At 38.9% G+C, this 19,642-nt stretch overlaps 1 protein-coding gene across 1 annotated transcript in view; it reads left to right on the forward strand.

Moving 5' to 3' along the window:
• The first annotated feature begins 8,136 nt into the window (after positions 1–8,136).
• TBC1D5 (TBC1 domain family member 5) overlaps positions 8,137–19,642 on the forward strand; it is a 274,096-nt gene continuing 262,590 nt past the window's right edge. The window contains exons 1-2 of the mRNA XM_073333539.2: positions 8,137–8,224; positions 8,484–8,612. Of these exons, the coding sequence (XP_073189640.1) occupies positions 8,200–8,224; positions 8,484–8,612 (154 nt within the window). The 5' untranslated portion in view covers positions 8,137–8,199. The remainder of the gene's footprint in view (positions 8,225–8,483; positions 8,613–19,642) is intronic.

Consider the following 19,642-nt stretch of genomic DNA (forward strand, 5'->3'; position numbering starts at 1 on the left):
GTGCAGTTCTGTGGCGAGGGCATCAGCCATGAGGCTAACCCAAATTATCTTGGCATTGCACCGGACTGGAGTTTGACCTTTTGACAACACCTCGAGAACACTCGTGATATCGTCAGGTCTCGTGTGACACTTATCAGAAAATTGGCTGAAACATTATGGGGCTCCAGACCATGGACCTTATGAACCACAATAACTGCCGTGGTATATTCTGCAGCTGAATATTCTGCGCCCATGTGGTCTCTCAGCAGTCACGCTAAACTCCTTGACACTCAACTTAATAATGCCATGCGCACATTGTCAGGGATGCTCAAATCGACTGGCTCCGGTCCTACCGCACATCCAGCCTTCACAGATTAGAAGAGCTGCTTAGACATCTCACTTTCGTAACCATGTCAATGCAAACACCAGGATCCTGCTGCATGATGACCTGCAGAACCCGCCAAAGACCAGATTAAAATCCTGCAACCCTTTATGGAACCACATCAACACTCTTACACCCAACTTCAATGCTGAGGCTCAATGGAGAGCCACATGGAGCATTTTGACCACTCAAAACAAACAGCTCATTGTTGGCCCTGCTGAGGAACCACCAGGTTTTGATGTATGTCTGAAAGACTGGTGCAGATCGAATTGCATCAGGACATCTAATGGGAGATATGGACAAACCCTCTTTAAACAGAAAATGAGGCAAACACCTGTATGCGATTGTGGTCGCCAGGCACAAATGATGGAGCACATCATATCTGAGTGTCCCCTTCATTCTTTTGCCGGGGACCTGAAGGATATTCAGCAGCTCACTGCTGTGGCAATGTACTGGCTATCAAACTTAGATATGAATTTGTAGTCATTGTGACCTACCAAAGGCATATGAAAGAAGAAGACTATTGTGGACAATGGTATCATGTATATATTACCACCTCTAACAGTATTTTGTTGTGTGTTAATGGAAGTTTACTTTCAGATTGAGTTCTAAAGCAACAGAATATCTAGGCCTGCCTGGGAGAAGATGAATCAGAACTGTGCCATTGCTAATATTACCGTACCTGGGTGTCTCTAGAATAACACATTTCTGTAGGCTGTCTGAATGATAGTTAAGAAATATTCATCTACAAAGAACTGTATTTTTAATAAATTAGATGTCACTAAGTCCTGTATCAGAGCTAGAGCTAAGAAACCACCTGTGGCCAGAACCAGTTCATATAAAAGAAGCCTGAGGTTTGAACCATCAGAATTTTGAACCTTTTTGGAAGTATAAACAAGTTCTGACTATTTAGTCTAAATGTTTTTTAAAATCTTCTTGCTTCTGCATTTCTTGTGTTTGATCTGGATAAAATATGGGAATACTGCAAGAAATTTTCTCATCTCTGTACTTTCAATCTGATCAAAATTAGGGAACACTGGAAAATTTGAGGGAACCTGCCAACCCAATTTATAGATCAGACATGTTCATATGAACTTTGGTTCCTGCTCTCAGATGCTTCTCTGAATGTGGGCTCTGAACTTTTGAGGTTCACCCATCATTATATGGCAATATAAGCAATGAAAATACTAAATTTGTCATTCACTAAAAGTTGGAATGTGATATTAATAAGGGTTTTGCCTTTCTAAGGTGCAATAGTTTTGTTTTCCTCATTATACTGTATCTGTGGGAACTTTTTAACTATTTCAGACCATTTTTAACTTACTGTGTGTCCTTGTAAGATTGTTACCTGACTTCTCATCCCTCTCCTAGTAGTAAAACTTATTGCTAGGTAAAAGCCATGGGAGTAATTATTCTGTCAGATATTGTACAGCAGTGTATGTTCAGGTTATATTTTAACGGTGGTGTGGAGCCAAAATACTGCACAATTTCAATCATGTTCAGAAAGTGTCTTTTGTTTTGTTCCTGAATAGTCCTGTTTGTTTATTAACTTTTCATGAACACTCATAACTGTAGTATCTGAGCATTTGACATACATTAAAGAATTTATCCTCACAACATCACTGTGAGGTAGGATACATCACAGATAAGGAACTGATTTACAGAGAATGAGGGCCTGATCCCACATCACTTGTTTTAGTGACCTTTGCTATTAATTTCAGTGGAATCAGGATTGGAAACTAATTGACTTGGCCAAAGTCACAAGTCTGTGGAATAGCTGGAAACTGATTTCCAATCTCATAAACCTCACTCTCATGTCTTAACTGCAACGATCCTTCCCCACCTTTCTAATAGTTCATTTTAGAACAGATATAAATCTGCCTTGTACTTCATGGAGACTCTCTCCTTTCTGCACTAATTTCTTTGATTACGTTGTACAACTGTAAGTAACGGAAGCTGTGAGCCCTCAAAAACATGATGCTGTGTTACTTAAAACTTAAGACCATTACCACTTATGGCATTTGCTTTCATCCAGGACATTTTAATCAATCTGACTTCATGGGGTAGCAAGTAATTTACCATTTAGCTAACCATGAGTTTCCTCTACTCATCTTTGGCTTTGATAATTAAAAGGGGAAGGATGCATAGTATATTTGCTATCTGGTATATATATGAAGGACCAAGAACTTTTGGCGAAGGTGGATGAAGTACTCAAATATTAGTGCAAAGAGCTTTCAATACATATAGTTTACACACACTTAAGTGACCTGAAGAGATAAAGTACCAAATTTCAGTAACTATACCAGTACTAGTATGTGCTGAATGTCATTCCTAGCCTTGCCAAGAAGTAGCAATAACATCTTTTTTCTTGAAAATATGCTTTATTTTTCTTTCAGTAATTATGAGGATAATGTAATTTGCCTGTGTTTTGTGGGCCTTCAACACGTAGTGAAAGTTCACAGAACTTGATTAATTTTGTAGGTTATCTTTTAGATTGGTGTGGGTTGCCCTTTCCACCCAACCAAACAAACTTGCCCCAAGGATATGTCTGTGTGGTGGCACAGACCTTGGTGTGGGCTGTACAAGCCCACTTGGAAGTCTGTGTACATGCTCACATTACTAGCCTGTGCTGGGGTCTGTGCCACTGTATCTTTTAGCCATGCTAGGTAGATTAAAGCTAGCGTGGGTATGCCTATGTGAGTTTCAATCACATCTCCAGTTGCAGGGTAGATGTACCCGGAGTCATGCCAAGATGTACTGAAAATCATTTTATGTGCTATCTGATTGTCCTGTTCTGATCTGGTGTTGTCTTTGCTCTTTTCCTCCTTTTCTCTATCCTGTCCTTGTGCCCTCCCTCATGCCTGCAATTTGTCTGCTTCCCTCCCACCAACCCTCTTTTTTTAGGAAAACTCCATTTCCAACTTAACGGGCATTGTATAAGATAGATACACTGGGCTATACCTAATTCTGTTTTATATACCATGTACCTTACACTTCCTAGTATTCCTATCTCATTAAATATATTTCAGACTTACAAAAATAATTTGATTAAATTTTACTATTTTAAACATTCCTATTTGTGGTTTGAATAATAACTCACATGTTCAGATACTCATATTGCCTAAGAAGAGAAAATACTCCTGTCTTCGCTTTTTATCTCACATCTTGGTAAGAATAGATTGCTCCAATTTTTACTGCTGAAATTTTAAATTTTGGGGAATTGTTTTAAATCAAAAGGCAGTTAATAAGTGATTAATATGTATATATTATCCACAAACAGCTCCTTTTAATGTGTCGTCTTATCTATATAGTAAAATATGATTATTTATGCACATGGTGGAGTAAAGTGAATTAATGTCAATAATTTGGTATAAAACCATGCAATATTTTTTTATGCAATGCTGATTTTTAATTTGCAGAAGTTTTAAAAGTTAAGATATATTTGAGAATTGCTCTAGTTATGGTGGTGAATAGCCTCTCTCCTGATATAATTTTAATTTATTGTTTTTGATTGGCTGGTTGCTGTCAAGATTAACTCTGCCCCTTTATGTACATTTATGTTTTAGATTAAATGCAACATACTTTTAAAAAACGTTTACTCTTGTCATTTTTTGCCCAACCGTGGTCCTAACCCTGATTCACATGGCTTTTCAATGGGACTGTAACCAGTGCCAACAGTATTCCTCACTTTGGCCTCTGGTCTTTCAATAAATATCCGGAAAGATAATCCTGGGTGTAGTTAGTTATTGACTTACTAATAGTAAAAGCGAAGGTGCAGTTTTTCTTTTAAATAGTTGTACCTTTTTTGGGTCCAGAACTAATCTGTGTTTATTCAGTCAAGATAATATTCACCCATATGTGGCAGTCCCAAGCAAGATCTTCCATAGCTTTTAAGTCCTGCACTGCTGCGGATGCACGGGTGGAAAGGGCACGTGTAGAGTATCAGGCGTTGTTTACGCTATGGAGGGAGATCTGTCTAAGTTGCACAACTTCAGCTACGTGAATAACTCATCTTTGGCTTCGACGTACTTGGATCTACTTTCCGCAGGGTCCACACTACACTATGTTGACGGAAGACACTCTCCCGTCGACTCCCCTTGCGCTTCTCATTCAGGTGTCGACGGGAGAGTGATCTGTGGTTGATTTAGCGGGTCTTCACCCGCTAAATCAACCACCAATGCATCGATCGCTGCGCGTCGATTCCCCCGGTAAGTGTAGACAATCCCACAGTGTGAGGGATCTTGTGCATCTCCTACTTGTAGAGGGCCTTCTGCTGCTCCAAACCTAAAAAAGAGTAGTGGCCTCACAGGAGGCCTGTGTTCATGCCTTTTCCTTGGGTTGATGGGTGGACTTTGATATACCAAGCGCTGTGCACTTCAGCTGCATAAATGCCTATTAATCTGACTATGCGAGTGAATTAAATCTTCCATTGAGGTATACTGAAAATATAATGTGCCTTCTAAATTTCCATTTTAAGTTGAAGAATAAGAGGATACTAGCCCTGTAGAAACGCCGCTGAATCTGAAAGCCGTGTTCCTTTTAAGTTTTACAAATAACTTGAGGCAAGGAAATCCCAGACCCACTTTTAGTCCAAGCAGTGACAGTAGAATTAACTGGATAGAAAACCCTGAGACACGTGGTCCAGTAGCCTGTAAATTCTTTCCAATGATTTTTCTAAACCTTTTAATGTTTCACAATGAAAATGCTGTTAAATTACATCTTATTTAATTTGAACAATATGTTATGGGCCATTACAAATCAAAAACAAATCTGTAAAGAATTAATCTTTCTCAAAGCAAGATCCCATGGGTAATCTTAATGGTTTAATAGTTTTCTTTGCTTATTGTTGGAAGAAATGGAAAGAATTAAAGTATAAAACTATAAAGAAAATTGCTTGGAATATAAAGAATGGACAGACTAATCATAATATTTAGTGATTTTTTTTACAGCACTAATGCCACGTATCAGTAACAAAACACAAATAAAGAGTGCGATCAATTGTAAGTATAAGAGTCAAAAGTATGTCTCTTGAGCTATTTAAAAGTGCCCAAGTAGGCTGTGTGTAGTAAATTATGCCACCAAACATAGGTTACAGGTGCAAAGGCATGATTGTTGTGAAGTGCCTAAAGGAAGGGATAAGGGATATTGAGGGGAGGGGGGATTGGAATATAAAAAACAACAAATGCATTGGAGCAAAAGCCCTGTTTTGTAGGTAAAACTCCAGGCATGTTGCGTGTGCTAAACAAATAGCAAGTCTAGAAATCTGAAACAAATCCTATGAAATAGCTATGTGAATACTGTTAAAATTGTAAAGACCAGCAAAATGATTTTTGAATCTGATTCTCAATTTGAAAGGCATTCAGTATAATTGCACAAATTATGAAGCAATGTCAGAGGGGCCATAACAGCAAGAAGTTAAGTTCTGGCAATAAAATTCTAAATAAGCTTATAAATTTAGTAAAGAAGAAATCAGAAGGTCAATAGCATATCAGACTAAACCAAGGCAGAAGGTAAAATTCCAGCAAGTAGAAACAGTCATTAAAAAAAAAATCTCTATATGGATAGTTTCATAGTTTTAGTTCTTTCCAGCTTTTTATCCATTTATCTCTGTTTCCTCTCCCCCCGCCCCCCCTCCAGATCGCCCACCCTTTTCCAGCTCCTCCCAAACCACCTGGTCATAAATAACTCTCCATCTTTGTTTTGTTGTGATGCTATAAGTGTGCAGGTAAAGCTTGAATCATTTTTACTGTGGTTAAAAATTCTACAAATAGTTTACTGTTGATTAGCATAAAGTTATGTAGCAAAATTGCATTGGAAAAGCCTAAAGTGGCCTCTCATTCATGTATCAGTCTAATGTGCTTGTTTTAAGTTAGTACGTAAAAGTATAAATATATTGAGTGTCTCATGGTCTTCTGTTCATGGTTTTATCTATATCTCTCTATCCAGAGAGTCCCTTTGTTTCATACAACATAGGGAGAAGCAAGACAGAATATATAAAACTGGGGAAATCTCAAAAATCCAACGCCCATTTTGAATCAGGAGTTCTCACCCATTGCCAGCAAACTGTAGGTGTACACCATGTGATTAGCACTTTACTTCATATGAGCAGAAGGAAAAATGATTGTGAGGTGATTGAATTTTGTGCATATCTATGCTTTGGTATTGATAGTTCTCTATATACTTACTTTTTATTTATTGTAAAATATTCTTTCTGCTCCTCTCCTGGTATTTTAGATAGAAATTTTCCTGCTGGAGTTAAAAAGTCAATAAGCTTGGCAAAAATGGCAAAGAATGATGACCTTAGGTAATAGTAGTGAGCATTCTATAATCTCTGAATGGATATGGCACCCTTAGTTAACTAATTACTTTGCTTGGGAAAATCACACATTTCTGTTCTGTGATAAGCTACCTACATATCTTTCAAGATGTTAAGGTCGAAATGTTTAACAAAGACTCAAAATGTCATCTTGCTCTTCTCATTTCTCTTGAGAATGCTGCTGCGAAGATCATTTTCCCAGCCTGTTGCTGTGACCATGTAAACCCTCTCTTTGTACTCCTCCATTGGCTTCCCATTCTCTAGTACAGGGGTTCTCTCAACATATTTTTTGATAGCCTCAGAGTGCAGCCACCAACTCTTGCTGGTGGCCGTGCTGACAATTCTTCCTAAAATACTTAATTAACTTTAGGAAAAACAAATAATTATGCACATATACATGTCCGGATCATTGTCATTTTATTTATGTGGGGTTTTTTTGCAGACTCAAAAATAAAAATAATGGGCAGTTGTGTCTATTCGTTACTGGACCTAAACAGAATAGAAACAAAAATAAGCTACTTTGCATGTTTTGATTTTTTTTTTTTTTAGATTTTTAGTTAGAAAATCTGCTACTGTGAAAAGTGATAGATGTATATTTGTTAATAACACTTTTCACAGCAGACTTACTCAGCCCTGGCATGCTGGGGGACAAATTAAGCTCTGGATGAGGAAGGAGGTGGGAAGGAGGCGGGGGGCCAGGGGCAATGGGGATCTGGAGGATGCAGCGGCGGTGAATCCAGGGATGGAGCCCAAAACCCTGGCACTGCGGGACAGAGCTTTCCAGTGTATGGTCAGAGCCTGCCACCCATCGCCGCAGGGCAGAAGCCTGAAGCCCGAGCCATGCTGCCCCTGGGAAGGTGGGGAATTCTCACTGGTTGCCTGCTCCTACAGTGTTTCTGGCTCCAGAAGAGGGTAGGGACCAACTCCTGCAGGCAGCCCTGGTGGAGAAGCCACTGCTCTGCCACGCCCCCCGACCCCAATCATAGCCCAGGAGGCTATGGCTGCAAGAAACGCTTCTGGTGACTGCATTTGAAAAATGCTGCTCTAGTACCAGACATAAACTATTTGTCTTTGCTTTTATGGCTCTTTGTGGTGTATTCCCATCCTACCTGTCATCTCTCATTCACTAACAGTTTGTCAGCTCTCTCCTCCAGCCAGCCCATAATGCCTCCGTCACACACTTGTTAAATCTTCTAACAACCACCTTTGTGTTTTCTCCCATGCTACTCTTCACACTTGGGAGCAGTTCCCTGTTAACATTCGTAGACTACCTCATTAATGCTCCTTAAAGCTCTTTCCTTTTCTGTGATGCCAATGAGAAACTTGGCAATGATAAGGCTGCCGGTGTGCTGAGACTACTGCCTATTTTGCTGACCAATTCTGTGTCCTTGTTTCCTTGTACTCCCCCATTTGTCAGGTCCACCTGTTGCTGTTGTCTTATTCTTAGATGGTAATCTCTTTGGGGCAAAGACCAACTTACTGTTCTGATTGTACAGCACCTCGCACTTCGGGATCCTGGCCCATGACTAGGGCTTCTAGGTGCTACGGTAATACAAATAATAATAATTAATACAAATTAAGTACGTCTCAGAAACACTTGAGCAGAAGTTAAGTGATTTGGAATTAATTTTCTTTAACATAATTTTCTTTAATATGTTTACCAGATATGTAATGGTAACATTATGCTAGAAATCAGGAAAGCATTCTAAGCATTTACAGCATTAGGTTTTCTGCTGCCTTTTTGTTGTTGTAAAGCAATGAAAGAAACGCTTACATATTAGTTGTCTCTCTGTTTTCCCTTCCCAGATAATCGCTCTTTAGTGGAAATTGCCAATATGTATCATTCCATATCTGAAACTAGACACCCCTTGCAAACAGAAGAGCAAGAAATAGGCATTGATCCCTTGCAGGGTTACTTGAACAAGCCTGAAGAAGGTGAGTTTAATATTTCTACACTTTTTACTTTCTACTTAGAAACGTTACGTAAGAGTCTGATGATCACTATGCCTGGCATAATTTGTGTAATTCTCTCAATGAAGTTGAGCAGGGCAACGTTAAGAATATTTCAGTGTGTGTGTGTAGAGCACTCTGACACTAATGAAAACCATGAAAAGTCAACTTTCAATTACAGACAGAAACATTAGCCAAATGTTTAATGCGCTGTCATCCTTTTTAAATCATAAACCAAACAGTGACTTCACCATAAGAATATTGAAATGCAACATGGCCTTTGTTACAACTTTTTTCAAAGATGGGCTCTTTTGGTTGCTTTACACTGTTGATTTTTTCCTTTAATAAAATTTAGCATTTTATTTTGGGTGAGGTTATGCTGATGAAAAAAGACTGTTTTCCTCTTTTCTTCCTTTGAATCATAACACTTAGCTCTCCTGCTTTCCTTAAATAAAACCTTAAATAGAACAGGTGGAATTAAAGTGGAAATTACTGTGTAACTCAAGGTAAATTAACAGAAGGCAGTATTCAGACTACTCCAATGAACAGTGAGAAGAAACTGCTTGCATAATGCAAGTGCTTGTCTGTGTTACTTGTCCTTTCTACTTATTTGCTAGTAGTGACAATATGGTTGGTTAGAAGGAAATGAAAAGCTTAACAAGATGCTTGAATCCTCATCCTTGTCATGAAAACATTCCTCAAGTACTCAGTTATACACAATGACACCTTAACTACCTGTAATTTTCCAGTCATTGAACGCATGTACCAGAAGTGCAAGATAAAAAATTCATTTTAAATTAGAATTGAAACCGCTTAGTCACGTGTTTTCTGTGTACCTCTGTGTGTAAAACTACCATATAATAAAATGTATTAAAAAAAGCAACATTTCAATTTTTAATTCAGATTTCAATTATTTTGTAAAAAGCTAAAATCAGAGTTCATTTTTTTTTTACCGCTTTGTAAAGCTTTTTTTCAATGTGAGGAAAAGTAGAATGGACATCTTGGTGGAGCCATTCTAAAAAGGTAATAGTTTTTTAAGGTGAATGTCACTACGCTTTTACACTTCACACCTAAAAGGTTAATAGCCATATTAGTTTGATAAAGCAAATGCATTCTTAGTACACATTTTCAGAAGCCTAGGAATAAACATTTATAATATTATGAAGTATTACATGTTTTCCAAATGAAATATTTGTGATTTATTTAGATTAGTTTGTAGCCAACACTGATCAAAAATTGCAAGTTTCTTGTTTAGTTTAAAAAAAAAAAAAGTACACGTCTCTCTCAGCTCAGTTTCAAGACAAGTCAAGATTTTAACCCTGTTACAAAAACATTTTAAATTAATTTTACCCTTTATTGTGGCCAAGAGTGATTAGTTACCTTGAATGAGCAGGCTTTTAGTTTTTATCCCGACCTTAACATTTCTATGACATACAAAGTTATTAGTATTGAATTGATGTTTAAAAGTGCCATTAATTCATTTACCCCAAATGTTCATTAACAATGTAAATGTATGCTGATGTTCTATGAGACAAGGAAGTGACTAATGACTCTTCCCACTAACAACACTTAAAAATGAATAGAAACTTTAGATAGCTCATCTTGAAGTAATCAAGGCCCTCATTCAGCTTGGCATCTCTGTATGCTCTAAAACAGCTGTCAACTGTTAAAAATATATACACAACACACACATACACGCATGGGAAGATAAGGATATGTAAATACATGGTTCCCCCAAAGTCATAAAGGTTACCAACCGTAGTATAGTTTTTTCACATTCTGTATATGTAAATATTTTATATAATGCATCCATTTCATTTTCATCGCTTCTTTTTTTTAACTGTGAAACACATACTGCATTTTAATTTGGTTCCATATGTAACCAAGATCAATCTTCTGTGTTTTATCATTTAATTTTAAATAAAGTATATTTTTGGATTGCTGTGGAAGAGGGCTTGTATATCAAAGCATGTAATTTTCCCTGCCCATCCAGTCCGCTTCAGAAGTTCAGTGTAAAGAGGCAATCACTGATTCCTAAATGAGTACTGTAACCATTGGGATGAATCCATCTGTTGATCAGAGACTTCCCATGAACTGTTACTCTTCATTCCAGGTTGTCCTTTTTCTATTGTAATCTTGATGTACATAGTCTCAACTACAAATATAGGTTTACGGTAATACAAATGGGCAGCATACCTCTGTGAAATGTGAATATATTCTGGGTATTTCTGTTTCAGTGAAGGAAACTTGCAGGTTTCTCTTTAAAATACTAGAAAACACAACTGGTGCAACCTTTCCTATGTGGGGAGAACATATCTCATAATAAAAGGCTTTTTAATGTAGCAGCGAAAGACATAACAAGATCCAATGTCTGGAAGCTGAAGCTAGACAAATTCAGACTAAAATTAAAGCACAGATATTTTAAGGAGGTTAATTAAATACTGGAACAACTAATTTAGGAATGTGGTGGATTCTAAATTGCTTGAAGTTATTAAATCAAGACTGTATGTCTTCTAAAATATATGTTCTAATTCCATACAGAAGTTGCGGCCTTGATATAGGATTCACTTAGTGAAATTATATGGTAGGTGTAGGGCCCTACCAACTTCACGGTCCATTTTGGTCAATTTCACAGTCGTAGGATTTTAAAAATACTAAATTTCATGATTTCAGCTATTTAAATCTGAAACTTCATGGTGTTGTAATTTTAGGGTTCCTGACCCAAAAAGGAGGTGTGTGTATGTGAGTTAAAGGAAATAAGGCAGATCATTAGTAAGTATAAGCATTGTGAAAATAGATCTCGGTAATGACAGAAACTAGTCTGATTTGGTAAGCTACAGGAAATACTAAATTTGGGGAGCATGTATGTTTATTATAGATATAAAATATAGAGTTGTAGGGTTGCCACATTTGTCTTCGATTTTGCTGAATTTTTTTAAAGGCTTTGACTAAAATTAAAGGGGTGATTAGTTTGAGAAAAAAGTTACCCATTCAATTTTTGTGTGGTTTAGGATATTGGGATTTTGAATCAGAGTGAAATCTCATGAGAATATGCTTGTTTGCAATTATCCAAATCAAGATGGCCATATTCAGGCTACTAATTGACCAATAACAGGAAAGTCGTTTTGGTTTTAAAATGAGTTGTGAAATCTTTAATTATATTACTGATACTTAGGATCTGTAGAAATCTTCCAAGTAAAAATGCTGTTTATATATAGCTTTATATTTTAAAGGCACTACACAAACAATTCTTAAAACAGCGTTGAGATAAGTATCCCCATTTTACTGATAGGGAAATTGAAACAAAGTTAAATTTTCCTAAAGGCCTCTGCAAATGAGTTGCAGAATTGGAATCAGCTCCTTCTTATGGGTAACCTAGACACAGCCATAAGGCAAATAATTTCTTCTCAAAGAAGAAACATAGAATGCATCATTTCAAGAATCCAAGAACATTAATGCTTAAATCTGTCCTTCAAGAGGAAATCACACTTTCTACTTTAGCAGTTTTCAGTGACAAATAATAATTTCCTGTTAGCATGAAACTCTGCATACAATGTATATTTTAACTAAAAATGGAAACAAAATAAAATATATTTTATTTTTATTTTTCCCTTGTGCATTTAAATATAGATTCTTCCTCCATATATAGGATCATAGACCTATCCTGACAGTTGGATTTTGCTAATCTTTGAACTTCTCACTCTTATCCAGTGTCGGACCTCCATTGACCCCTATATTTCCTCTTCCCAAACATGCACAGCTGCCTTCTTTGCATCCTGCTTCTGGGATGCATTCTTGTTCCCATACCGTATTTTTTGGAATTGGATTATTTGTGAACCTGAGACGACTCATGGTTGTCAGTACTGAATTTTCTGGACAGAAGAACTTAAATGGGGAGCCACAATATGGATTCTGGACCTGCTCATTTATTAGTGTGGTTCCCCCTTTCAGCAGAATTTAAATGAATTGCCTATTTCAAGTCTTCAAACCCAAGGATCAGGTATCTAAATTACTTCCAAAGTCTGATCCTCTGTATGGAAGAAAAAATGAACTTTTTATCACAATGACTTCTCATTCATACTTTTTACATCAAATACCATTTCAACAACTTATTGTTTCATGTATGGGATATTTGAAATGTGGTTGCGCTTTGCTAGGGAAAATTCAGGTTTATGAACCTCTACCCTTTTTCAGAAAAGTCTTGAACCCTGGAGATGAGGAGAGACGGTTGGAGGCAGCATTTCAGAATCTGACTTTCTCCGTTTTCACTATGTACTATACCTAGCAAATTATTTTGTTCTTTTCCAAGTTCTTGATGATTAAATTGCAGTGAAGTAATAAAACTTGGAGTAGCTTTAACTGTTTCAGAGTTGCAGTAATTATCTGTAACACAGTTTATAGCATTATTTAATTTTTTAATGCACATTTTGAAGAATGCAGTAGGTGCTATTCCCCTTTCATGGGGAAATTTATCCTCTAAGGAGAGACTGGAACAAAGTATTTAATTCTTTTCAATTTAATTTGCTCAATATCACAATTAATACAATTAAGGTCACTTGAAATGAAACGATTAATGAATTGAGTAATTTACTTTAACAGTGTCTGTGTGTTCTCACAATTTCATTTGCTTTAATTAGTGTACAAGCTATTATTTAATAGCATACTTCACATAGGAAAAATGTAATATGTTCTTGGCTCCTATTAAAGGAAAGGAAAAACTTGTAATGAGTTACGAGTGATTTTTTTTTTAAAGTGGCTGTTAGATGGTGAGAGAGGAAAAGGGTGACATGGTTGGAAAGATAAAAATAGATATCATAGGATATGACTGAAATGAACACAATCAAAGATTGTTAAACTGCCCATCTCAGGGGCCAGGTCAATATTGTCTGTAGTATTTTTACAGTACTTTGACTACAGACATGCTATAGTCTATATTTATTTTTAAATATACTATGCTTTTATTTAAAAACAAATGTGGTGAAGTTTCTCTTGAATTCGTCTTTACCATCCTCTTCGGGGTGGTGAGCCTATGCTTGATCCACTGTGATATTATGGAAGTGCTCCTGCTTTGTTCCTATAGTTTGAGTAGATGGAAATGGGCAATGACAAGAGTTTCTAATCAAGTGAGCACAAGCATCTCAGCTAGGAATAACTACAAGAAGAACATAGTGCTTTTGCAACTTTCCCTCAGACAGATTGCTGCTGCTACTGGTGACCAGGCCTGTTAAAGCTGAAGGTTCAGAAATCTGGAGAATTTATGTAAATGACTGAATCCCCTAAAATGCATATTTGATGAATATGCATTGCCTTTCTTAAATGACAGAGAATATCCCGATTACCAATACTTAGGACTAACAAGGCTGCAGCCTGATATGAACATTTGGAGCGTACAAATTGCTATGTTCCTGGATGGCTCTGGTATCTTCTTGAGTTGATGTCCAGGTAACTCTGGAAAATTCCCAGGCTGCTGCTCCTTGTCCTGGGGATCTGGTTGAGTTGCTAGCTTTGCTATATACCGCTTTCCCTGGATGGATGAATGTTCTGGCTGTTTCTGGCAACCAGCTGGGGGAATGCCTTGGATGGGCTGCAGCCCTTGCCTTGGTGTCCAGCTCTGGCTGCTCATGCCTCCTGCTTCCTGGATAGGTTTGCTGTAAACTCACTATGGCTGCCATTCCCTGACTATTGCTTGCGGGCCCCTGTAGCCAGAGAGAGAGGGAGATGGCTAAAACCCTGCCCCGTGTTGTCCTAGTGCTAGTTCCAAGTCTGTGGTCCTGGGTGCTTTGGGAATCAATGGTGCAGGCTACATCTCTATAGTTAGAGTCTCTGTGGATAGTCCTGAAGGAGTCTATCTAGAGAGATGCAGCCTACAGTGTCCCCTCAGCTCCACAAATCAGGAGGTGTAAGCAGTTCAGAAAGCAGCTAAAACTAGGAGCCTGCTGGTCAGATCAGAAGATGGTCTAGATAATACTTACTCCTACCTCAGGGCAAAGGACTGGACCAGATGGCCTTTTGAGATCCCTTCTAGTCCCACCTTTCTCTGATGCTATTTAACAAATATGAGTGACACTGCAGCCACTTGCTGTATGACCAGTATGACCAGCCTTGAGAAATTAAAATCATAAAGGTTTAAAAAAAATGTGGTTTGTTGGTCTGTCTTTTGATTATTGAAATCCCTCTGCCCATCTTCAGTTTGTGTATGACAATTAGTGCTGCCCACTCCCCAAACTTGTTGAGTAAGGTCATTTTGGCCCGCTATTGAAGGAACTCTCACCTCCTTATCGTCCCATTCCTGCCTTGCATTTAATTCTGCCCCCACCCCCTTCAATTCAGCCCTCAACTTCCCAGTTCAACGCATCATCAGTTCAGCTTGCCCCCCCTGCTAGTTCAGGCCTTCCCTTAAATCTACCCCCACCCCATCACTTGAGTCCATCCAGCTCACAACCCCATCAATTCATCCCTTTACCCCCAAATCAGCTCATTCCCAGCCTCACCTCCACTCCTCCTGGGTTCTTCATCCCTTTTCCCAGACTTGCAGCGTTGCCAACACTTGCAAGTTTTTGGGGAGTGACATGATTTTGGCTGGAGTTGGAGCCAGTCTCGGGATGAAACGAGAACCTCTAGCCCAGGGGTCATCAGTAGGCAGACCACTGGCCAAATCTGGGCTGCCAGATGCATTTGAACAGACCCCAGTATTTTTAATTTACTTATTATTAACATTATTTTTTATTATTTTCTCTGGACTCTGGACCTTCAGTATACCTTCGCCAAGAAATTTGGACCTTGACAAAAAACTAATTAATGACTACCCTGGCTATAGCTGATCTGAGCCCTCTGATTGGCTGCCTGGCCCACTTGCCCACCTTGTGGGGCAGAACAGCTGATACAGGCAGAGCTCGCTTCCTCTCCACCCTCTGCAGCAGCCTGGAGCCATCCTCACAGGATGGGATGAGAGAAATAAAGAGCTCTGCTGCCTCCTCTCCTGTTACTTTCTGAGAGCAACAGGGATGGGACAGTGCCTCTGCCCTGCGACCCCCCCCCCCCCTCCCTGCAGTACCTAGCCTGGGTAGGGGCAGAGGGAGGTGAAGAGCCCCTGGAGCGTGCCCACAGCCTGGAAGTGGGAGAGGATGCCCCTCTGCATCCCCCCAGCACTGATGCCAAACAGCTTGGTGACAACAACTCCCCATTGCTCTTACTGAGACACATTATCTCCTGGTGTCTAACTTCTATGCCAAATCCAGAAAGCCCACTTTTAAAATAAATACATTACTCCTCAGCTATTACACATACAGCTCACAATCATTATGAATCTTAGCAAGTTACAAGCTTTCTGTGGATACCTTACATCCTGCTCTTTATGATAGTCTGTAAGATATAAGTTTAATATAGTGAGTTTGTCAGGTTTGAAGTGAGAGATGTCTACAAAAAACAGGGACCCTTTGCCAAGGGGTCTCTGCGTCACACACATCTTCTTTAACCTAAATATATTTTGCTTTGTTTTTTCAATATATCCTACCAACACCATCATGTTTAATCAAAAGCCATTCCTTGTTCATCACAGTTTTCTCTCTGTAAGACAGATTGAGAATTTCCTACATATCGTAGCACACACATTGAGCCCCTCTGCACTTTACTACTCCTCCACCATCTACAAGAGTCAGGCAGTACTGGCTACTTTCCGAGACAGGTCGCTGCACTAGAAGGAGCACGGGTCTGATTCAGTATGGCAATTCGACTGACACAATTCAAGGCACAATTGTTTAGCCTTTTGCAATACTGAGACTTTGATTGGAAAGCCATCAGATGCAATGACAAACAATCAAGACCTCTTAAAGTTAGAAACGAAACTTTACAACAAGATAGGGGTTTGGCCAAAAACAACAAGGTTTTCAGAATAACACAGAGGAGGGAGGAGCACTTTGTATCCATTCATTGAAGAACCCCTGGTGAACCCCTTTCATGAACATTTGGATCCTTGTTCTTGTGACATTGGCCAGCTTGGCAACAGTCTGAACTTTGGAGGGGGGTGTGTGTGTGTGTGTGGGGAGGGGGAGTGTTAACCTATTTTATTATATTGGAGAGGTAACTTGATAAATGTAGGCCCTAGTACACATTTTATGATTGTTTTGTATTGTAACCATTTCTTTCCACCACACTCTCTTGTTTCGAGTTAAATCTTTATTCTTTCTTAAATAAGCCTACTTTTGTTTTATTATAAGTGCTCACAAGTGCTGTGTGGTTTACAGGAGCAGTGGTTTAAGGTAAAAGCAGTAAACTGGCATACACTGTACTTTTGAATGCAGAGGGTCTGGAATTTCTGTGAGTACCTAGTGTTGGGTTGGATATCAGAGGAATGCTTCAAAGGGACTCGAGGATCGGGTTGCGCACCTATTGTTAACCTGCCAGGTGAAGTTAAGACTGACATAGCCCAGAGAAGTGGCTGAAAGGCTGGTGATGGTAGGGAGCTGACACTCAGCTATCACAAGAAAGACTCCCTCATGCTCTATTCCGGAGTTAACAAAAAGTGACTTGGGTACCCCAAGAACTGGCACAAAATGGAAAACTGGTTTTGAAATCTGTGAAGCTAGAGAGGATGTTTTTCATATAATAGTAAACTCCAGCCTGGAGCAGGATGCTGATGGTGACGCAGGGCTCAGAGGTCTTCTATACTGTACTAGAATCATAGAATCATAGTCTTTAAGGTCAGAAGGGACCATTATGATCATCTAGTCTGACCTCCTGCACAACGCAGGCCATGGAACCTGACCCACCAACTCGTGTAACAAACCCCTAAAGTATGTCTGAGCTATTGAAGTCCTCAAATTGTGGTTTAAAGACTTCAAGCTGCAGAGAATCCTCCAGCAAGTGACCCGAGCCCCATGCTGAAGAGGAAGGCAAAAAACCCCTAGGGCCTCTGCCAATCTAACCTGGGGGAAGATTCCTTCCTAACCCCAAATATGGCGATCAGCTAAATCCTGAGCATGTAGGCAAGACTCACCAGCCAAACACCCAGAAAAGAATTCTCTGTAGTAACTCAGATCCCACCCCATCTAACATCTCATCACAGGCCATTGGGCATATCTGCCACTAGTAGTTGAAGATCAATTAATTGCCAAAATTAGGCTATCCCATCATATCATCTCCTCCATAAACTTATCAAGCTTTGTCTTGAAGCCAGATATGTCTTTTGTCCCCATTGCTTCCCTTGGAAGGCTATTCCAGAATTTCACTCCTCTGATGGTTAGAAACTTTGTCTAATTTCAAGTATAAACTTCCTGATGGCCAGTTTATATCCATTTGTTCTTGTGTCCACATTGGTATTGAGCTTAAATAATTCTACTCCCTCCATGGTATTTATCCCTCTGATATATTTATAGATAGTAATCATATCTCCTCTCAGCCTTCTTTTAGTTAAGCTAAAAAAGCCAAGCTCATTGAGTCTCCTTTCATAAGACAGGTTTTCCATTCCTTGGATCATCCTAGTAGCCCTTCTCGGTACCTCTTCCAGTTTGAATTCATTCTTCTTAAACATGGGAGACCAGGCCTGCGCACAGTATTCCAGATGAGGTCTCACCAGTGCCTTGTATAACGGTACTAACACCTCTTTATCTCTACTGGAAATACCTCGCCTGATGCATCCCAAGACATTAGTTTTTTTCATGGCCATATCACATTGGTGGCTAATAGTCATCCTGTGATCAACCAATACTCCGAAGTCCTTCTCCTCCTCTGTTACTTCCAAGTAATGTGTCTCCAGTTTATAACAGAAATTCTTGTTGTTAATCCCTAAATGCATGACCTTGCACTTTTCACTATTAAATTTTTTCCTATTACCATTACTCCAGTTTACAAGGTCATCCAGATTTTCCTGTATGATATCCCGGTCCTTCTCTGTATTGGCAATACCTCCCAGCTTTGTGTCATCCACAAACTTTATTAGCACATTTCCGCTTTTTGTGCCAAGGTCAGTAATAAAAAGATTAAATAAGATTGGTCCCATAACCGATCCCTGAGGAACTCCACTAGTAACCTCCTTCCAGTCTGACAGTTCACTTTTCAGTGTGACCCCCTTTAACCAGTTCCTTATCAAACCTTTCAATTTTCATATTAACCCCCATCTTTTCCAATTTAGCTAATAATTCTCCATGTGGAACCATATCAGATACCGTACTGAAATTGAGGTAAATTAGATCCACAGCATTCCCTTTGTCTTAAAAATCTGTTACCTTCTCAAAGAAGCCGATCAGGTTGGTTTGACACAATCTACCTTTTGTAAAGCCATGTTGTATTTTGTCCCAATTACCATTGACCTCAATGTCCTTAACTACTTTCTCCTTCAAAATTTTTTCCAAGACCTTGCATACTACAGATGTCAAACTAACAGGCCTGTAGTTACCTGGGTCACTTTTTTTACTTTTCTTAAAAATAGGAATTATGTTAGCAATTCTCCAGTCATACGGTACAACCCCTGAGTTTACAGATTGGTTAAAAATTCTTGTTAAAAGGCTTGCAATTTCAGGTGCCAGTTCCTTTAATATTCTTGGATGAAGATTATCTGGGCCCCGCAATTTAGTCCCATTAAGCATTTTGAGTTTCGCTTCTACTTCAGATATGGTAATATCTGCTTCCATATCCTCATTCCCATTTGTCGTCCTACCGTTATCCCAAAGCTCCTCATTAGCCTCATTAAAGACTGAGGCAAAGTATTTGTTTAGATATTGGGCCATGCCTAGATTATCCTTAACCTCCACTCCATCCTCAGTGTTAAGTGGTCCCACTTCTTCTTTCTTTGTTTTCTTCTTATTTATATGGCTATAGAACCTTTTACTATTGCTTTTCATTCCCTTTGCAAGGTCCAACTCTACATGGCTTTTGGCCTTTCTCACTTTATCTCTACATGTTCTGACCTCAGTAAGGTCGCTTTCCTTGCTAATCCCTCCCATCATCCACTCCTTGTAGGCTTTCTGCTTTTTCTTAATCACCTCTCTGAGATGCTTGCTCATCCAGCTTGGTCTACA

This window comes from Lepidochelys kempii, chromosome 2 (assembly GCF_965140285.1).
Source record: "Lepidochelys kempii isolate rLepKem1 chromosome 2, rLepKem1.hap1, whole genome shotgun sequence".
NCBI lineage: Eukaryota > Metazoa > Chordata > Testudines > Cheloniidae > Lepidochelys > Lepidochelys kempii.